Source organism: Felis catus, chromosome C1, assembly GCF_018350175.1.
Source record: "Felis catus isolate Fca126 chromosome C1, F.catus_Fca126_mat1.0, whole genome shotgun sequence".
Classification (NCBI taxonomy): Eukaryota; Metazoa; Chordata; class Mammalia; order Carnivora; family Felidae; genus Felis; species Felis catus.
In genome coordinates this window covers 190,995,539-191,015,917 of record NC_058375.1, presented here as the reverse complement: position 1 = coordinate 191,015,917, position 20,379 = coordinate 190,995,539, and the positions used below count along the sequence as shown (strand labels likewise).

Sequence of the window (20,379 nt, the reverse complement as noted above, 5' to 3'; positions counted from 1 at the left end):
ATCTTAGAAGTTTGTCTAAATGACTATTGGAAAGGATGCCAGTCAAGTGATTCATTTTACGTATTAATCCGGCTCAGCTGACAAGTAGTTGCTAATACAGCACTTCTAACATTGATTCTAATTCCATAAAAGGATTTTGGCTCATAAAAAATGCTGGCATGGCATCAGGATGTAGGTGTTCCTATCTCGTCTATTGGAATATAGTAATGGGCCAAATTTTGCTGGTGACCACAAGCATTCTGAGAAGACAAATGTTACAAAGAGCAAATAAATGTACGGAGATTAAAGACACCTGCCTTTCCCCTGTGTCTCACTCTTTCGCCCCTCAAAGTAAAAGGTAAATCTTGGAAGATGAACTCTGAATGAGGTGTGGTAGGGGTGTCTTCCCTCTCTCTGCCCCATCTCCTCTGCTTTTAACTCTTATTCTAGGAAAAAAGGCAATTCTTACCCTAACACAAGCATCAACAGTAATTACTGGGATACGGCAAATATCTTTTCATTCACCATGATGGTTAGTGCTATGAAAAACAAAAATCTGACAGCTTCTTTCTGTCAGCCTAAAATGAGACCCTGACCTTGTCCTGGGGAACACCATCTAGTCATATTTTTCTTAACTTCCATGCAGTGATGATCTAATAAGAATCTAAAAGTAATTAACTGGATCTCTTTTAGCCAACCAAAGCCTTATTCAAATACACATTTTTATCAGGATTCTAAGGGAGCCATAAATTGGGGCATTTTGAAAAACTGGGATCTAATCCAGTCCATGATCTGACGAGGGTTCAGTGGTAATAATAAATTGGGACTATTAAGACCGGGAACCATTCCAACATTTTATTTTGCCCACACCACAGGACCTAGCAAATTCTACTGCAAAAGACAGGGATATTCAGTGAGGAGTGAAACCATGCTGAATTAATCATTTGTATGTAATCATGCCAAAACATGGGTGTTTTCAACAGTTTAAATAGTGCCAAAGTTTAAGTTCAGTAAATAATTAATTATAGAGAGTCTCTTGGCAAATTAAAGAAAACAACCCTCTGATTCTTTAACAAAATACGCACTCTTTTTAGGATACAATAATGACACAATCCTATCAATTCTATTTGTCGCTCTATGTATTTCGGAGTGCCACATTTATGCAGGCTACAGCTAAAATATTATTTCAGAATATACTTTCCTTGGCCTTCTTAGAATACAGCAAGCATCCTCACTTTTCAGTATGAACAAATATTGGATACACTCTGGCCTTATTCTGGTTTTCATTTCAATTTCCAGTAACATAAAAATCTCCCATAATTAAATAAAATGCTGAGAGGTTGGGAATAGATTTTCACCCACTTGTATTCTGAAACTATAAATGGTTTCTGAATGTTTTTATTTCTCTAAGATGAATTTCGTTTATGTGGGGAACTTGCAGCTGCATAATTAAATCTTGGTTTGCCAAATATCAAAAACACATGTATTGATTTAAACTAAGGGAATAGGCCACAAGCAGCTCAGTTGATAAAGCAAAAGAGAAGCCTCTGGAGCTCTTGGAAGGCTTCCTAAAGGAAAGAAAACTAAGAGCCCTGAATTCAGCCGCTGAAACTGATCAGCTTTCCTAAATCTTAGCTTCACTCTCACTTAGGCATTCCGTTCAGGCCGGTTGTTGAAAACAAGGGCCATATGTTTTCATGCTTCTCAACCCTGAAGCTGGGGGAGCTGCCTCTTTGCCCCTCATCTCCTCATTTATCCTGCTAAGATTCTAATAAGATCTGCAAAAACAATGTTTCATTAACACAGTAAATGAGCTCCCTTGCAAAGGAAACCCTGACATGGTATAAGAGTAAGAGAAGATCTTACAGCACAAACCCATATGTTGTTAAACTGTGCCCCCCTTCAGGAAGAGATTTCATTTAGTGAAATTTCATTTCAGGGTCAGTAATATGGGACTTTAATTGAAGACAGCCTTTTGGTGTCAATGGAGACTTTCCCCCCAGTACGATAATCCTAAATAAATGAGGGGGACATATTTTTCCTTAACCAAACTCCACCTGACTTTTGAGAAGGTATTAACAATACAAGTGCAACACGCATGTAGTTAGGTACTTTGTAGGTCCACGAGCCTGGTTCATTTCACACTTTGGAGAAGGTTACAGACGTAAGTTAACGTCTTAGAATGAAACATCAAAAATATGTTTACTGGTTTGTGAAGACAATCTCTTGCTTTCGGCTCACCACATAATCAGAATGTTTGGAAAATGTTAATTTAATTTAGCTTGATTAAAAAATTCTAGGGGAAATAATCATTGGATATAATATTGGATTCATCCTTCCAGCAACGGATACCGGTATTTTGAACTTATGTTTTATTACGGCCAATCTCACCGAAGCATGAACAAAATGATGAGTTTATGTAAAACAGGGCTTCACTGCAATGGACTGTTTGACTTGTATCAGGAGAGGACCTGTTCTTAGCTCAGGAAGTCAGATACGACACTAAGAAAATCCTCACACACAACTTTGAGCAAGAAATTTGGGCTTATCCGCTCAGGTAAGAATAGTGCAAACACTGCCTTGAACCAATGCTATGGCAAGCTCAAGAAAGGCTGCTCTAGGAAATTCAAAGCAAATGTTTCTATACTTGGATATATTTATGTATTTATTTCTCAGACCCTATGATCTGGGTAAATCCATAGAAATCACCTAAGGACGAATGCAGCATTAATGATACACAATATGATTTCAGACACTATGTGGCTTAATGTAGATATATTAACTTACGTAGTTTTGCATCTATATATTTTACCTACTTGAATATATGAATATAAAAAGGATAATGAAAGTACTATATCAATGACTGAAGTTTATAAAACTCTGATACAGTCCAATACTTGCCTGATGCACTAATCCTTTCTCATCGTAATCATCAGCTTATTAGACATTTTCAGTGTCAACAAACTTACTGTCTCATGTGACACTCGAATTGTTAGGATGTTTTCCCTTCTATTAAACTCAAGACTACCTCTCTTGAAATGATGATTATCCATTAGTATCCTCAAGAAAATAAATGAATGGATGAATAAGCAGAGAGAAAGAGAGGATAGAATGGATGCTATAAGATACATTTAATTCCTCTTTTATGTGAAAGTTCTTTGATCCTGTGAAATCAACTAAGTCTTATCTCTGCAGGCTATGTATTCCCCAGTCCTTCACCATGTTTCAAAAGATATGATTTAGTTGCTGTTATTCTGTGTGTGAGAGAGGCAATGGGATATTCCAAGTGTGATCTGAGTAGTGTAGAACAAGAATTATTGTTTCTTCCTTCATTTTGCACATGAACTTCCAGTAATGCAGCCTAGGACTGGATTAAGTTTTTGGCAGGCATATCCTCATGTTGACTCATGCTAAACTTGCCCTCAACTAAAACCATCAGGCAATTTCTTTCATATATTTGGTATTAAGTCAAACCTTCCACATGTGTTTGTACAGTTTGTTTTGGGGCCTAAAATCGAGACTTTACACTTACTCCAATTAAGTTTTTTTTTAATGTTTGATTCAGTCCATTGTTCCAGACGATTGTGTCCTCAATATACATTATCAACCCCTGCAGCTTCTTGGCATTCACAATCTGATCACAGCATTGATGCCAATGCTCAGCGGGCCAGAGTTAAAAAATGAATTTTGAAGAAAAACTTTGTCTTGCAAGTTTATATTGATGGAAATACTCATTAGCGATCTTTGGGTACAATTCCTCAAATAGCTACTAATCCTTCTAGGGTTATGTCATGTGGTGTACATTTCCCTGTGTTAGCCACAGGAAAACATGAGACAAGGAAATTCTAATGTCCAGGAGAGTGCCCTTACTTGTAAAGTCCAGAGGTTAGAACAGGGTTGTCAGCCTACACACGATTGACAGTTTGAGGCAGATAACTTATTGTTAGGGAGCAGGGCTGCCTTGAGCATTGTAGAACGTCTGGCTGCATTCCCGGTCTCTACCCAGCACCTGGCTGTAGCAACCCCCTTATCATGCCCCTCCCTCCCTAGAAGCCGTAACAATTAAAAATGTCTCCATATACAGCCAAATGTTTCACTAGGAGTAACAGTGTCCCTCCTTAACTGAGAACCACTGTTCTGGATTCTGCATTCCTCCAATGTAATCTTATAATTGGAGTCCACCTGTTATGGCTTTTTTTTTTTAACCTTTTCATAGCTATAATTATGAATGGGCTATTCATATATAGCACCAAAATAATTCCTTATCAGGAATTAAATATGTGGATATGTTGAAATGAGATACGGAAATCATAAGAAAAATAATGAGGAGAGTGAAGAGGGATAATATAATCCTAAAATTTAGAGTTGACATTAAATTAATCATTGGGTAAAATAGTTACAAGGAAATTAAACAGGAATTATATCATTTAAGAGGTCATCTATAAGGACTTTTGTATCTGCATGCTCATCAAAGTATGATTTGGAAGAGAGAAAAATGGAAACAGACTAAATGTTTGACAATAGAAGATAAATAAGTTATGGTATACTGCTCTCACAGACTATTAGAGAGGCATCAAAATGGCATAGTTTCAACACATTAATGACATGGGGAAATGCTCACAATATAATGCTGTGGAAAAAGTGGGATATTATATATGCAGCATAGATATCAAGTTTAAAAGAAAATACATACATAGGAAAAAAGATCACAAAATATTAATAGTGGTTGTAGAATTAGGCATGATCATATTAGTTTTCTTAACGCTTTTTTATGCCTCCATAATTTTCTTCATGCAATTTTTGTAAGTTTTGTGTGCGTGGGTGGTACTGGGGGTAAGCAATCCATATTCTCTTGGGTGAGTGAGCACTGGTGAGTGTTTTTCTTTTGTTGCCAAAAAAATATGCCAGTAAGGTAGAATGCTTCAAAGAGGACCCATAAGAAAAGATGACAATACTTTTAGACTGGCTTATTCAGTCCTCTTGGGGGAAAAAAAAACAAACAACCTCTGCACATCCTTTCTCATAGGATAAGGATAGTTTAATGTTCCAACCAAATCCTGTCCCTTCAAGTTAGTGGTTCTCAGACTTTAGAATGCTGAAGAATCACACTGAGCTTACCTCTCAAATACAGATGCCTGAGCTCTAACTCCAAAGATTCTGATTCTGTAAATCTGGTATGGGACTCAAACATCTTTAACACGCTCCCCACGTGATTCATTTTCATCAAGTGGTCTACGAACTACACTTTGAGAAACACAGCTAGAAGAAGTCATATGGTTTGATTTGGATGAATATTTTTAAATTTATGCTCCACTTTGGACAATTTCTTCCTGGTTATACACTAAATAGAGTTGGTATAAACCCTCAGGGGTACGCTGATTAACTGGCTCTTTGAGAAAGCAAACCCAACTTATTGCATTTGCCAATTTCTGTGGTGTAAATACTCCCACCATGAACAATTTCAAACTACTAATGGCTTAATGACGAGCTCACAAAATTCCTGAAAGTTTAAAAATCACAAGCTGATACAAGCTGGCTCCAGCACTGCACAATATATATTTTATTTAAGTGCTTTAAATCCTTCGAAGAAGGGATATGTTAATGAAAAGCTATTGTATCTATGACAGCTAGGATGAACCAAATAAGCAATAGGGCAGCTCGAATCATCTTAAGGTAACAAATTGCAAAGGCATTAGAAAAAAAGACAACTTTGTGAACTTTCATACACTGTTTCTTATTTTATTCTATTTTTTTTTCAATGGCCATGTCACAAAGAGTAATACACTCACTGAGTTCTTTAAGGGTTGTGAATTGGTTTCTTATGGATGATGGAGAGCCAAGAAATGGGACTCAAGGTTTGGGAGCAATGCCAAATGTTCAGCCACCACCACCACCCTCTGCGGCCCTCAGCTCCTGCGCGGTTGAAATGCCCTCGGTCATTAACTCTACAGCACCCAACTATAAAAGCAACTCCTCCAACTTCTTCCCCTCACACAAGATTGAGACAACGTTGTCTCTAGGAAACCCATATCAGATGTGTTTTATGTGTTCATGTGTGGGAATTGGCCTAAGTGGAGGCTAATAGTAGAGTTCTTTCAATGTTTTGACCAAACATATTTTAAGAAAATTGGACCTGAAGCCTATATAGCCAGCTGAGGTGAATTTACAGCCCTGCTTTTAAGAACGAAACTCCCTCAGGCACCTGCTTCCTAAAGGCAAAACCAGAAAGGAAATGAACTCTTGCTTAAAGACAACCCACCTAATTTTATGGGTTATCAATTTTCTAGCTGGCACACATTTCCCTTGCTACTAAGAGTAAACCCTCCCAACCCCGAGCAAGTATTGAGCTACAAAAAAATGTGAAGTCTGAATTCTAGCAAACAGCTCCGTTTCCTGAAGACGAGGCAAGGATATGGTGTCTCAGTAAGTGAAGTCAGGGGAGCAGCAAAGATCTATGATGTGGACGCACCACATCGATGTCTTTGCCAATATAACACATTAAAATCTTAGCCTGCATTACATTTTATGTTACAGGATTACTGAATCTTGGACTATGATGGAGAATTCATCATTCCAGTTTTGGGGGTAGCTCTGTCAGGTGAATAGTCAGCAACAGTATAAAGCACTTGATTTCCTTTTACCTGCATGCTGACCCTGGAAGTCAGCTTATCAACCACTTTCACATGAGAAAGGACCAAATAGGGCTTCTTTCCTCGCTATTGATAAAGTTAGCTTTTATCAATGGGAATAGACTACAAGACAGAAGTCAAAGGTTAACAGTAGGTATTCAGCCTGCTCTGTGCTAGAAAGGACGATGTATAAGTATGATTTTCTTAGTACACGTTACTAGAGTATTAAAATAAGTACAAGAACTAGTCAGGACTAAGTACAAGGACTACTGTTACTAATAAGTGAGTGACAAGCTGGACAAATCTGACTTCATGCATGATGGAGTCAGAATCAAGTGCTTAAAATGATATGCTAGTTTTGTCATAATCTCCGTCTTTCTCCAAGATCCATTTAGTTGTGCAGGTGAAGAATTTTCAGGAGAAACATGAATATTCAATTACATGTTTCAAAATCAGACATTTACACATCAACGTGCGGTAAGTGTAGAGTTAACCTCAAAGATAAGTGAAGGGCCTCTTGTCCAAATGGAACATTAAGCTCCTCAAACAGGAGAATTCAGTCCTTGCAAACTGTCATTATTTCAGTAAACGAAACCGGCCCTTTAACAGATGGGCAACATACTTTGCAACTTGCTGATAGCCTAATAAAAGACACTGGCTTTTTAAAAATGAAGGACATGCGCTTCTCAAATTACACCACCCAAATGGATTTAGCAGAATAAAATTAAGAAGGCATACAACAGCTTGACAAAAATTAGGAACAGACTATGGAAATTTGATAGTTCTAAACATCAACATCAAAATGACCTTTTTATTAGAAAAAAAAACCTCATTGTTTAAACCATAGGAAAAATATACATTGATATAGTCAAAACTGGGGTAGGATATCTTGGAATTGTAAGTACTGATATAATAAAAACATAAAGTTAATTTCTTCTCCAAATATACTAAAAATTCCCCAGAAAGGCAGGTTCCTTTTACGTCAGGTACCTTTGCTTTTGTATTCAACTCTATGCTTCTTGAAATAAAATGTCTCCAGCTGACTGATGCAATAATCAAATTAAACACAGGCCAGGGACCCAAACAAAATCGGGGGCTCAGCATTTCTGCTCACCTTTCTCGTTCTTCTTTCATTTTTTCCAGCTCCTCTTCCCTCAGGCTGCCATGCTTCCGAGCGCCCTTCTGCTCAGCCTTGCCTCCCTTATCATCTTTCTTCTTTCCAAATCTAGAAACACATGAAGCAGAAGATGTTAACACTAACCAAGTTCTTTTGGTGGTAAATTTAAAATATTTATGAGATGAGGGGCGCCTGGGTGGCGCAGTCGGTGAAGCGTCCGACTTCAGCCAGGTCACGATCTCGCCGTCTGTGAGTTCGAGCCCCGCGTCAGGCTCTGGGCTGATGGCTCGGAGCCTGGAGCCTGTTTCCGATTCTGTGTCTCCCTCTCTCTCTCTGCCCCTCCCCCGTTCATGCTCTGTCTCTCTCTGTCCCCAAAATAAATAAAAACGTTGAAAAAAAAATAAAAATAAAATATTTATGAGATGAACTCATCAAACTGTAATTCTTTATTCTAAGTAGCACAAGATCATTTTGCATAAAATGGAAGTAAAATAAGATCCTGAAAGCGGAAAAGTAATAGTCACTAAATCCCTCTCCTTTCCTTCTCGTCCTTCCTTCCTTCCATCTTTCCACTGAGCTATTGATTGTGCAGCATGCACAGAGTCATGTGGTTAAAGACTAAAAATCTCAAACTACGAATTCACTAGAAATTTTAGAACTGAAAGGTTATCATTAATATATAACTCAAAACTGACCGAACTCCTAACCAGGCCTTCAGAGCCCCAAGTGGCCTTGACATTTAAAGTTGAAACTCCTGGGAAGAGATAATGATGGTGCTTTGAGGGACTTTGCCAAACACCTAGTTTACTGCTGTCATTTTGCAAGTGAGCCCTTGGGCCTTGGCCACCCAATAAATCCGGGGAAGGCCCGGGATTAGAACTTGGGTTGTCTCCTTTACTGCACTGTCTCCTTCGTGCTACATTCACGCTGTGGATGTAGCCCCAGTCTTCCTAAATCAGCCCAGGGCTAGTGTGCTCTCAGTCCCCTTGATGCCTGGCATATTTGTAGCTAATTTTGGCACAGTGGCAAGTATGATACCTTATTTCTTTTCCTCCGGCTTCACTGAGACATGATTGACGCATAACATTGTGTAAGTTTAATGTGTACAACTGCTGATTTGATATATTTCTAAGTTGCAAAATGATTGCCACCACAGTACTGGCTACCACTTTCATCCCATCACACAGTTACAGTTTCTTGTTTGTTGTGAGAGTACTCAAGAGCTACTCTCTTGGTAACATTAGATCGTTAGTATTAGCTGTGATCACCATGCTGTCCATTAGATCCCAAACTTGCTAATCTTATAACGGAAAGTTTCACCTTTTGACCAGTGTCTCCTAAGTTTCCCCTCTCCCCAACCTCTGGTAACTACCACCCTGTGCTGTTTCTCTGAGTTTTCTTTTTTCAGATCCAAAGTGTACATGTATGTGTGTGTGTGTGTGTGTGTGTGTGCGTGCATAGTGTGTGTGTGTATATATATATATATGTGTGTGTGTGTATATATACATATACACACATATACATATACATATATGTGCACATGTATGCATATATACACACACATATACACTGCCTCTTCTTAATCCATTCACCTGTTGCTGGACAATTCAGATGTTTCCATATCTTGGCTATTCTAAGTAATGCTGCAATGAACATGGGAGTAGAGATATTTCTGTGGGATCCTGAAGTCAATTCCTTTGGATGCATACCCAGAAGCAGAATTGCTGGATCATAAGGTAGTTCCATTTTTTAAAAGCTTTTATGTAAATTCCAGTTAGTTAACATACGGTGTGGTATTAGTTTCAGATGCACAATATAGTGATTCAACAACTCCATACAACATCCAGTGCTCATCACAGCAAATGCACTCCTTCGTCCCCATCACCTATTTCACCCACCACCTTCATCCACCTCCCCCCTGGTGACCATCAGTTTCTTCTCTATAGTTAAGAGTCTGTTTCTTGGTTGGCCTTTCTCTCTTTTTTTTTGGTCTTTGTTTTGTTTCTTAAATTCCACATGAGTGAAATCACATGGTATTTGTTTTTCTCTGACTTATTTCACTTAGCATAATACTCTCTAGCTCCATCCATGTCATTGCAAATGGCAAGATTTCATTCTTTTTTATGGCTGTGTGTGTACATGTGTGTGTATATATATATATATACCACATCTTCTTTATTCATTCATTTGTCGACAGTCACTTGGGCTATTTCCATAATTTAGCTATTGTAGATAATACTACTATAAACAGCAGGGTACATGTATCCCTTTGAATTAGTATTTTTGTGTTCTTTGGGTAAACACCTAGTAGCGAAATTGCTGGATTGTAGTGTAGCTCTATTTTTAACTTTTTGAGGAACATCCACACTGTTTTCTACAGTGGCTGCACCAGTTTGCGTTCCCACCGACGGTGCACAAGTGTTCCTTTTTCTCCACATCCTTGCCAATACCTGTTGTTTCTTGTGTTGTTGATTTTAGCCATTCTGACTGGGGTGAGGTGATAGCTCATTGTGGTTTTGGTTTGCATTTCCCTGATGTTGAGCATCTTTTCATGTGTGTGTAGTTCCATTTTTCAATTTTTTAAGGAACCTCCATGCTGATTTCCATATTGGCTGCACCAGTTTGCATTTGGACCAACAATGCACTAGGGTTTCCTGCAATTATGATACTTTAAAAGAGCATTGTGCTTCCTTACCACTTTTACTAAAATAAAACTGCACATCTGAAAAAATAATAATAATAAAGCTATGGTTATTACTAGGACACATTCTTAAATAATAGGCATTTTCCTAAGCAGATTTTCTTTAGAAGCAATCTCCTTTGGTTTTGGTAATGACATACGTGAAAAAAAGGAAAATAATTTGATACTCTGCTAATAATCAGGAAAAAAAGTCACTCAAGTATGTATATTCTTCAGTGAAGTAAAAGATTCTTGTTAAACTATGGAAATCCTATTTATTCTTTGTTTCTTATTAAATAGTTGCAAATTTTTCTTCTGTGTGTGTAAATGTGTGTATATCTTTAGCTGGCTCACCCCATCTATGTATCTATGTAGCCATCCAACTATCCATGCAACCTGAGGATTCTACACATGTTCAGGCTGACTGCCCATCCCACCCCCTGTCCCCATCCCCCAACCTCCCAACACACACAGTGAGTCAGAATCTCATCACATGAAGGCCCCACTCATAAACTTGAAACTCCTGTCTTCTTCAGAATTTCATAAAAATGGGTAAACATCTGTTCTCTTAGGATTGTCCTTCAATCCAAATCATAGGTTGTTGGTCAAGTGGCAGCACCGAGTGGAAGACCTCCTTGCTAATCTCTGTATTTCTGTTGTTATCAGAGTTCAAAGCACTCCGTTTTCCCCAGAAGCCTCTCCAAGTCTTGACTCTTCTGTGAAAATGTCAATTTAGGGGTGCCGGGGTGGCTCAGTTGGTTAAGCATCCAACTTTGGCTCAGGTCATGATCTCATGGTTTGTGAGTTCGAGCCCCACATCGGGCATTGGAGCCCCACATCGGGCGTTCGAGCCCCACATCAGGCTCTCTGCTGTAAGTGCACAGCCCACTTTGGATCTTCTGTCCCCCTCTCTCTGCCCCTGCCCTGCTGTTCTCCCTGTCTCTCTCAAAACAAATAAATAGTTAAAACAATTTTTCAATTTACAATTTCTATTAGCAAATTCTTGCTCATGAACCTTCTCTCTCCCCACTGCCATTTACCATCTGCCTTTGCTCTTACTGCTATTATTTTGTTGTATTCAGTCTTGTCTTGGGATTTGGGTCGATCAACTATGAATTTTCGCTCCATCAGCCCCAGTCTTTTTTTTCCTGGTCCTCCTTCTTATTCCTAACGTATTTTCTTCTTTCCCACTGAAGAAATGACCTAATATCATTTATAGACTAGGGAAGAGAAAAAGAAATACAGACAAAATAAAAGATCACTAACTTCCAAGTATAAGGGAGATTTGTTGACATATTCAAGATCTCTCTTTACCCTACAAAGCAGGCGCTATATAAATAACGTGCATTTTCATGAATACATTCTTTAGCTTTTCATGCCCATGAAGAAGAGTCTCAGGGACCAACATTATGACTCTAAATCCCTTTATGTGAGAATACCTTTTGTACATCACTTAGAGAAATAATTTTCCCTCAAAATGTCATCAAATATAGTAAAATTGGGCCAAAAAAATCAAAATTGTGGGGAGCGAGGATAGAATAGTGTTCCAGGAAGTTGATGAAGGCAAAAATGTTGCCAAAAACTCAAGATATTAGGCATGCTTTTCTTCTATGTTCCAAATATTTCTTCTGAATTTGAAGGTTTGGATTTTCTGAGATGAAAGAAGTCTTATTTTTGAAGGGCAAAACTAACTTATACCCTAGTCTACCTTGATCTTTATTACCACAACCAGTGAATTGTTTTTTCTTCCTGTTCCTAAAATATTTCACTTGTACTGAAGTTCAAAAACAGCTTACTTTGTTTTCACCATAGTGGACTACGTCTGAGAAAGGTTAGTTGTAAGTAAATTCTGCAAAGCATTTTCTTCTTAGCAAGAACCATCAATAACAGTCAAATCAACCAATTCCAGAAATAATATAAATGTTTTGATTTAAACCTCATGATCATTTATTAAAATTCCCAAGAAGAAGAGCAGAAATAGCTGTGAAATTTATTTCATTAGACAGAGAAAACAGTCATAAATTACCTTATTTTGTAAAGTTTGGGTAGGTTCAAGAACAGAATTATAAAACAGTAATCTTCAAAAGGACTCCCACATTGTTAAGAAGAGGAAATTGAGACCCAGAGAAGTTAATTGCTTTTATTTATTAGCACACTGAATTCTTTTTTCCAATTTTGCAATCAGACAACTTAATTATCAGTGGTAGTGGTGATGGGTGGGTTGGGAGGGGGGAGGTTGGAAGAAAAGCATCAATTTGGTGAATCATGTAAGCCTTGTTCTCTCCATGTCAGCCTATTTGGGGGTTACTTTCAAGCCTTTCTTACATTCATGGACATACAGAAAGAGGAGTTGGGGAGGTTCAAATACATTGATTCATTTCACTATTAGTTATTTTTGTGAGAAAAGTCACAAGAGCTCTAAATGGCTAAAATTACTGCTTTGCATTCTAGGGTTTCAAATATCCCCTGCATTCCAGGCCTCCCATTATCGATTACCTAGGAAATTTGAGAGTTGGCCATTTTGGGCTAGGTGCCTTAAGGAAATTGCATATAGGTCAACTTTGCTTTATATAAAAGATATTTTCCTAAAGAATTCAGTACAAACATATGGTTTGCATCAATAAAATCTTACTTTCTGTGTACCTGGGAAGCCTGTTTAAAGACTCTTATGATGGATCTTTTTGTAAAGTGGAAAAATCACCTTTCAACATACCCTTTATGTAAATTTAGACTTTCATGAATTATAAGTTTGCTTAAAACACCTGTCCCTGTTCATTTCTATAAAGAGGTTATTTGAAACAGCTTTATGGAAAACTGGCTTTCTTTCTGTCTTCTTTTTTTCTTTCATTCATGCATTTGTTTAAGAAATATTTATTAGATATATACTCTCTGTCAGTCATTGTCGTAAGCGCTTAGTATAGGCTGATGTTGAATTGGGATACAAACCCAGACACTATCCCTATGGAATTTACATTCTAACGGAGAAGCTGGACATCAAACAAGTACAAATATGCAATTGTAAGTTGCAAAAAAACAAAACAAAACAAAAAAACCAAAAGCTGTGTGCTATGAAGAGTGTTAGAAGAGATAATAATAGGAGACTGGTTGGGGAAGTCTTCAGTGGGGAAATGACATTTACACGAAGGCTGTATGGGTGAGAGCTTCCAAACAAGCAAAGATTGGAGATAAGCCTTATGGGTGGAAGACACGGCACACACAAAGGGAATGAGGTGGGGAAGGTCTGGTGTATTCTAAGTGGTGAAAGAAGGGCAGAATAGCTTAAGCAAGGGGAGCAGAGGGGGATACTAACACAGGATTCAGATGGCAAACAGGGCAAGGACCACAGAGTGCAGGTGTGAGAGGCTTGGAGTTGAGTCTCAGAGTGGCATCAGGTCATGTCTTGGTAATTCAAGGGACAAAGAGAAACTGGATAAAGAAACTGGTAAATTTAAAGAGTTGGTAGAGGAGTAACCAAGTTGGTAGAGGAGTCACCAAGTCACTTTAAGCAGAAGTGATACTATGTGATGCACATTTTCAAACATCATCCTGGTTGCTGAAGTAAAAAGCATCAAGTAAAGCAGTAAAGCCAACTGGTGACTGCTACAACTGCTTCAGGACTGTGGGTAAAAGACAGTGGTGGTCTGGACTGGAGAAGGTGCTTCTGAGAAGACAAGACAATGATGTGAAAGTGGTGGGTCAAGGGAGAAGGACCAAAAATTCACCTTAAAAAAATTTATTTTGAGAAAGAGAGAGAGAGGATCTGGGGAGGGGCAGAGAGAGGGAGGGAGAGAGAGAATCTGAAGCAGCCTCCACACTGTCAGCAGAGCGCCTGATGTGCGGCTTGATCTTATGAACCATGAGATCATGATCTGAGCCAAAATCAAGAGTCAGATGCTTAAGTGACTGAGCCACCCAGGCGCCCCCAAAATGTTCACTTTTAAACATGGTTATTTCAGTATGCCTCCAAATGAATGGGCTAGGGACTAAGGCAAAGTTATGAGGAACTGTAATACTTAAAGTCTGGAGAGAGGGGTAGGGAGGCATTGTACACAGGGGACAGAAAAAGAACAGCCAGAGAGATGAAGAAATTCAGGAGAGTATGGCTCAAGAGACCCGAGGGAAGAGCGTTGTAAAGAGGCCATGGTCACCAGATGGAAATACTGTTGAGAAGTCCACTGAGGTCAGGACTCCAGAGTTCACTGGATTTGGCACTCAGAAGCTATTCATCATGTTGGTATGGCTCAGTGCAGTGGTATGAGCAGAAGCCAGGTGACAGTGATCGCAAGAGTGAATGGTAGGTAAGTATAAAAGTGTGTATCTTTGTGTACAACCACTTCAAGAAGTTTGGCTGGTAGGGTGATTGCTGGAGGTGGGGTGGAATGTTGAAAAAGGAGGCTTTCAATGTGGCTGATACTGGAGGACTTTTGTTTGGTGATAGGAAGAAATGTCAGAGTGTGAGAGGCTGGAGCTGGAAGAGAGAAGAGAAGAAAGCTATTTTCTTTTGCAGTGTGGTAAAAAACTCATAACGTAAAGTTTACCATTTTAATCATTATGAAATATACAGTTCGGTAGCACTAAGTACAGTCACAATGTTGTGCAACCATCAACCTCCACCCATCTCCAGAATATTTTCATCATCCCAAAGTGAAATTCTGAACCCGCTACGTAGTAACTCCCCATTTCTCCTTCCCCCAGCCCCTGGAAACCACTATTCTACCTTCTATCTCTATAAATTTGACTATTCTAGGTACTTCATATAAGTGGAATCATACAATATTTGTCCTTGGGTGTGTGGGTTATTTCAATTAGCATAACGTCTTCAAGGTTCATTGATGCTATATATAGCATGTGTCAGAATTTCCTTCTTTTTTAAGGCTGAATAACATTCCATTGTATGGACATACCATAGTTGCTTGCCTAGTCATCTGTTGATGGAGATTTGGGCTGTGCTCATCATTTGGCTATTGTGAATAATGCTACGAACACTCGTATAGGAGAACAAAGCTCTTGATAAGAGAAAAGGACAGAGACATACAGAACCTCCAGAGAGACTGGCCTTATGGAGATAGGAGGAGATTCAAGAAAAGCAGCAGCCAGAAAGGAGACTAGTTCATTTATAGAGTCGATGAATGGACAGTGGAGGAGTTCCAGGTAATTAATTTATCAGTCAACATCATACAACACGTATAAGAGAAATGGTTTCTATTCATAAAATAAGACATCTTGGTATAAATTGAGAAATCAAAGGAAATAGACTATATAAGGTAGAAAAGAATCTCAGAAAGGGCTTATAGGAAAATACCAAAAGCAGACCTTTCTTATGTTGCTATTTTACCTACATAGGAAGGCCCTAAAAGGCCACATGGGGAAGTAGAATTTAATAATGGTTCATCCATTCATTCAATCAATCATTTACTGAGCTGCCATGACACATCATATGGACTATTCACATGGAATGTAACCATTAACACCATCAATTGTTAGGTAAGTCCTTAATCCAATGAACTGAGTATGCTCTCAGCCTCTTGTTGTTTTCTATATGATAAAGATTTCACTATAACTCTTAGTTATCTCCTAATGTCTCAGCAAATATTTTCTTCCACTTCTATTTCTTTCCATGAGTTTTCTAGATAATGACTTTCAAGTCTTTCCCAGATTCCCACACACCCTGATAAATGGTCCAAATTTACAACATGGATAGCTCTATTTCTGCCTTTGTTCATGCCTAGTCTCTCATTTAATTCACTTCTTAATTCTGCTAAGTACTATCTATCTACAATTTCCCTCCCAGATCCCACTGGACAGTTTACACAGCTATTAGTATCCACTCTTCTTCCATTTAGTGCACACACTGTATAAAGCAATCCTGAGCAATGGCTTATGAGAACTAAAAAGTTCGGTAAGGAAAATGTTCAAATGCTCTAATTTCAAATTCTTGGTGAGCTATGAATCCAAGGAGAGCCGAATATTTGAAACAGAATGTATTTCTTCTTTCTGCAATCAGGGAGTATCTTTGGGTGTCAATGACACCCATTTGGAAGAGGCTACATGATCCAGTCATTACTAATATTACACTTTGAATGTCTACGGAATGATGTCAGGTGTGGAAATGCACCAACTTCGCAGTCAGAATATGTTCTGGACTTTGATAGTGGTTCATTCTCCCTGTACCTAGCTGACTTATAAACTATGATATTGTCTTATCATTTTGTAAATTATACACTTTGAAATAGTTCGAGCAAAATATGGGGGCAGAGAAGTTCACAAACCTTTGACTGTATTTCCATAGTTTATTTTGAAATTCGCCCATAAAAGGTTTCTGTTGTCTGATGCATTCTAAGTCAGGTTCTGAATTAGCATATGCATATGCTAATGAAATTTATTTCCACGTATTGTAATCTCCTATGTGCACTTTGGCTATTGCTTCTCTCTAAAATGTGTATCACAAAGGTCTTTACTTGTTTACCTGAGATGGCTCCCATTGTACTTTCGAGTTAATGAATCTGATACAAATTCAATGAAAATTGACCAATTAGAGTCCCCCCCCCCTTTTTTAGATACCTAAGGCCACTGCCTATCTTTATGTTAATATTATTGATAGAATAATGAACAAATGTGTTTGTTGCTAATCTTGATAAAGAAAGAAAAATATTCTACTTTTATTTTTAGCTTTCCACAGTATATATGGTTATCACGCTGGTGCCTGTGATTTTTCGGGACTGGGGTGGAATGCTACAAGCTCAGTATGCTTTTATAACAGAAGGGTTGTGATTTAAACTCTCTGAGCCCACTCCATGGCATGCAAGAGGAGACAGGGATTTGCTTTATAGATATGTTCACAAGGGGAAACTGAGTGAGTTGATGGTTTAGTAACTGAAGAAAAACTCCATATTAAAAATCTTTCTTATTAACTGGGTCAAGCAGTTGAGTCTCTTTAAAAAGATTTCTGATTAAAATGTTAATTTCTGGTATATCGTTTAGACATTTATTTTGGGTATGTTTATATGTTTCCAAGATGAAGATGAACTATATGAAAACAACAAACATGTTTAATCCCACTGATATCTTTACTACTTCCTTTGAGGCCAACATTCCCACCTTACCCTTAAACAGCTACTTGCCTCTGGCTTGTTGTTGCTTATTCCCAGGATGGGATTCCTAACTTGGTGGTCATGGCGACTCTTCATTCCAAAGCAGGGAAGCTTTGGAGCTCAAATGTGTTGATATTTGTTTTTAGGATTGAAAGGCAGGGAGGTCCTATAACATTCTAAGATTTCTGCCTAAGTGGATAAAACATCTGCTGGGTAGAGTCTTAAGCAGCTCTCTGAATTCAGCTGCTGGGAATCCTTGAGCGAATTTGCTTTCCCAGACTGAGGAGCTAGGAAATGCAGTAGATCTGGAAATACTAAATATATTGCAAGTAATTCTAGTGGGCCCACAAAGCAAAACAAAGCAAAATGCACATCGTCAATAACCCATCTTCTGAAAAACAAACAAACAAACAAACAAACAAACAAACACACAAACAAAGTAAAAAGGGCATGTGGAAGACTGACTTGCAAGAATCCGTTAAGGGATTTGTAAACTACTGAACAGTTACTTTTGCTGAGGGTTTGTGTAGCCAATGAAAACTCCACTCTAACATTATTAAAGTAGCACTCTGTTAGGAGAAAGAGGAAAAAAACTATGAAAAAGGGGCCAGAGATTAAAATTAAATGAAAATAAGCGTGAATGAGTGAGCAAGAAAGATAAAGATACTAATAAGGTATGATTTTCAGATCCACACAGGGACTATAAAAAGCTTATTAACTGTCACGACCACACTGGGTTTTAAGTTATTCTATCCTGCTTTCCAGAAGAAGAAATACTCTTCAGGAGCACAGTGAACTTTGATTAATTGCTTTCATACGCTCTCACTGGCTTTAAGACATTGTAGGCAAGGGTCTTAGTGATTCAGACTAAATGCTTATGATTTCTGGGAAATATATTTAACAAGAGCATTAAAGAAATAGATCTTTTTGCATTTTTATGTTTCCTTAATAGTTAGAAAGGCTTTTCTTTTTATTAAATGTTTACTTATTTCAAAGCAGCAGAATATGTGGCTCCTTTCTTTTTATTTTTATTACTTTTAAGTAGATCTCTGAGCATCTCTGAAGGCAGCTTGAGTGCACAGACAACTGATGGCCTGTCCATAAAACTCTAATGCTGACTCAAACAGACCACACGGCTGGAACCTAGAATTCTCATCTGTGTGCTCACAGCATCCCCTTCTTCCCTTCTCTCTACCTCCTTTGTCCCGGGAACCCGGACACTAGGAAAGGAGTATTCTGAGACCAAATCGTACACCACATATAAGCGTTTTCTCTACCAGCTGTGGGAGGTTCCTCAATGCCCATGGCCTTCCCATGCTCAACCTGCCAGGGCTCACTCCATAATGACCACAGATTCATCCTGCAGAAGGAAATGTCCCCCCACAGGAAACAGTTCTGCGGTTCATTCACTGGCAAGTGGGGTCATTTCAGCAAACTTCCTGGTAAGGGAAAAACTGACTCATAATGAAAGTTAATCCAGGGAGGGCCAATTAAAAGTTCTATGGAAACTGGAGGCCTCATCTATAGTCTCTAAAAGTGTCAGCTATAACTTATATTCCAACAACACAAATTAACTTATGTGTACTGTGTATAAAGTCCATTATCAAAAGAACAGATGATGGTGACTAACTCATTATGTGTAAAGAACAAAAGGACAATGTTAAGACATGGTTGATATATACATATATATGTATATATATCTTATATGTACAGTGACTATGCAAAGGGCCATCTTAAAGGGAATCCTGGATATTACTACTCCATCTTCATAAGTTATGAGAAACAGAGCATATTTTCTCTGGAACTTGTCTGCACTAAAGAAGAATAAAATGATTGAGCTCCAGACCCAGTCTAATGGGAATAAAACTTATCTTTATAACTCCGATTAAACAAAAAAAATTATCACTCCTTTGATGCCCAAATTAGCATCTTTTCTCCAGCATACTGAATTAATTAGTTGAGTGACAAAAGAATTAGTCCATGTAGGATCAAAGCTGAAATCATATTTATCTGAAATTTAAAATTAAGAACACACAGTTCTATCCCACTGTAGCTCATGTACTGTTCTTTTATGTTCTATATATTCTAAACCTTCTGCATGTCACATAAAGTGTAACTAGGGCTTTATTCTTTTTTTTTTTTTTTTTCATTTCATGTTCTTCTTCTTTTTAACATATAAAATCTTCCCTAAGGAGACAATGAGAATACCACACAATTTTTTTCCTGGGGGTGGGCAAATTTCCATTGTGCCATAAAAATCTTAAATTATGTGGCTTTTTTTTGTCAAGCATTTATTATGCAGATACAAAAGAAGCAAAATAATTAATGCACGATAGAGCTGGTAAGAGAGCCTTAAACAATAGAAAAGAGTTATTATATTGATTCATAATAAATGATACTAAGTTTGAAACTGTTCTTAAAAGGTAGAAGCTTTCTTAACTTTGGACTTCTTTTTTTTCCTTCTTTTTCTGCAGTAGAAAAAGTGATGTTGAATAAGCGAGAATTGTGGGGGGGTTAATGTCTGGGATGTCTCAATTCACTAGAACTCGTATTTGATGTTGTTTTGTTTTGTTTTGTTTTATGTGGGTAACATTTTTACCACACAAAACCAACTTGGATTAGCATATCTATCTTTAGCCAAGATGTGATGGAGATTGGACTCAGGCAGCGAGTACAGAGACGAAGAGGGCTTGTACTTCTGGTAGCGCCTATATTTGGGGTAGGGCACTATTTGAACCACTGCTTACGTGTGAGCTCCTCCAGGGCTAGGGCAGGTAGGGTCTTTACATGTTTTTCTCGTTTATGCATACATGCATTCATTCAACAAATGCTTACTGGACACCTACTTTGTAGATCTAGTAGATGCTAAGGATCCAAGCAAAT

The 20,379-nt window shown here is 38.1% G+C and overlaps 1 protein-coding gene across 4 annotated transcripts in view; it reads right to left on the bottom strand.

Annotated features, from left to right (window-relative positions):
- The window catches only part of PARD3B (par-3 family cell polarity regulator beta), a 1,015,202-nt gene that overhangs the window by 192,892 nt on the left and 801,931 nt on the right, over positions 1-20,379 (bottom strand). For all 4 annotated transcript variants that reach the window (XM_011285494.3, XM_019838515.2, XM_019838513.2 and 1 more), the window contains one exon: positions 7,723-7,833. In XM_011285494.3, the coding sequence (XP_011283796.1) occupies positions 7,723-7,833 (111 nt within the window). The remainder of the gene's footprint in view (positions 1-7,722; positions 7,834-20,379) is intronic.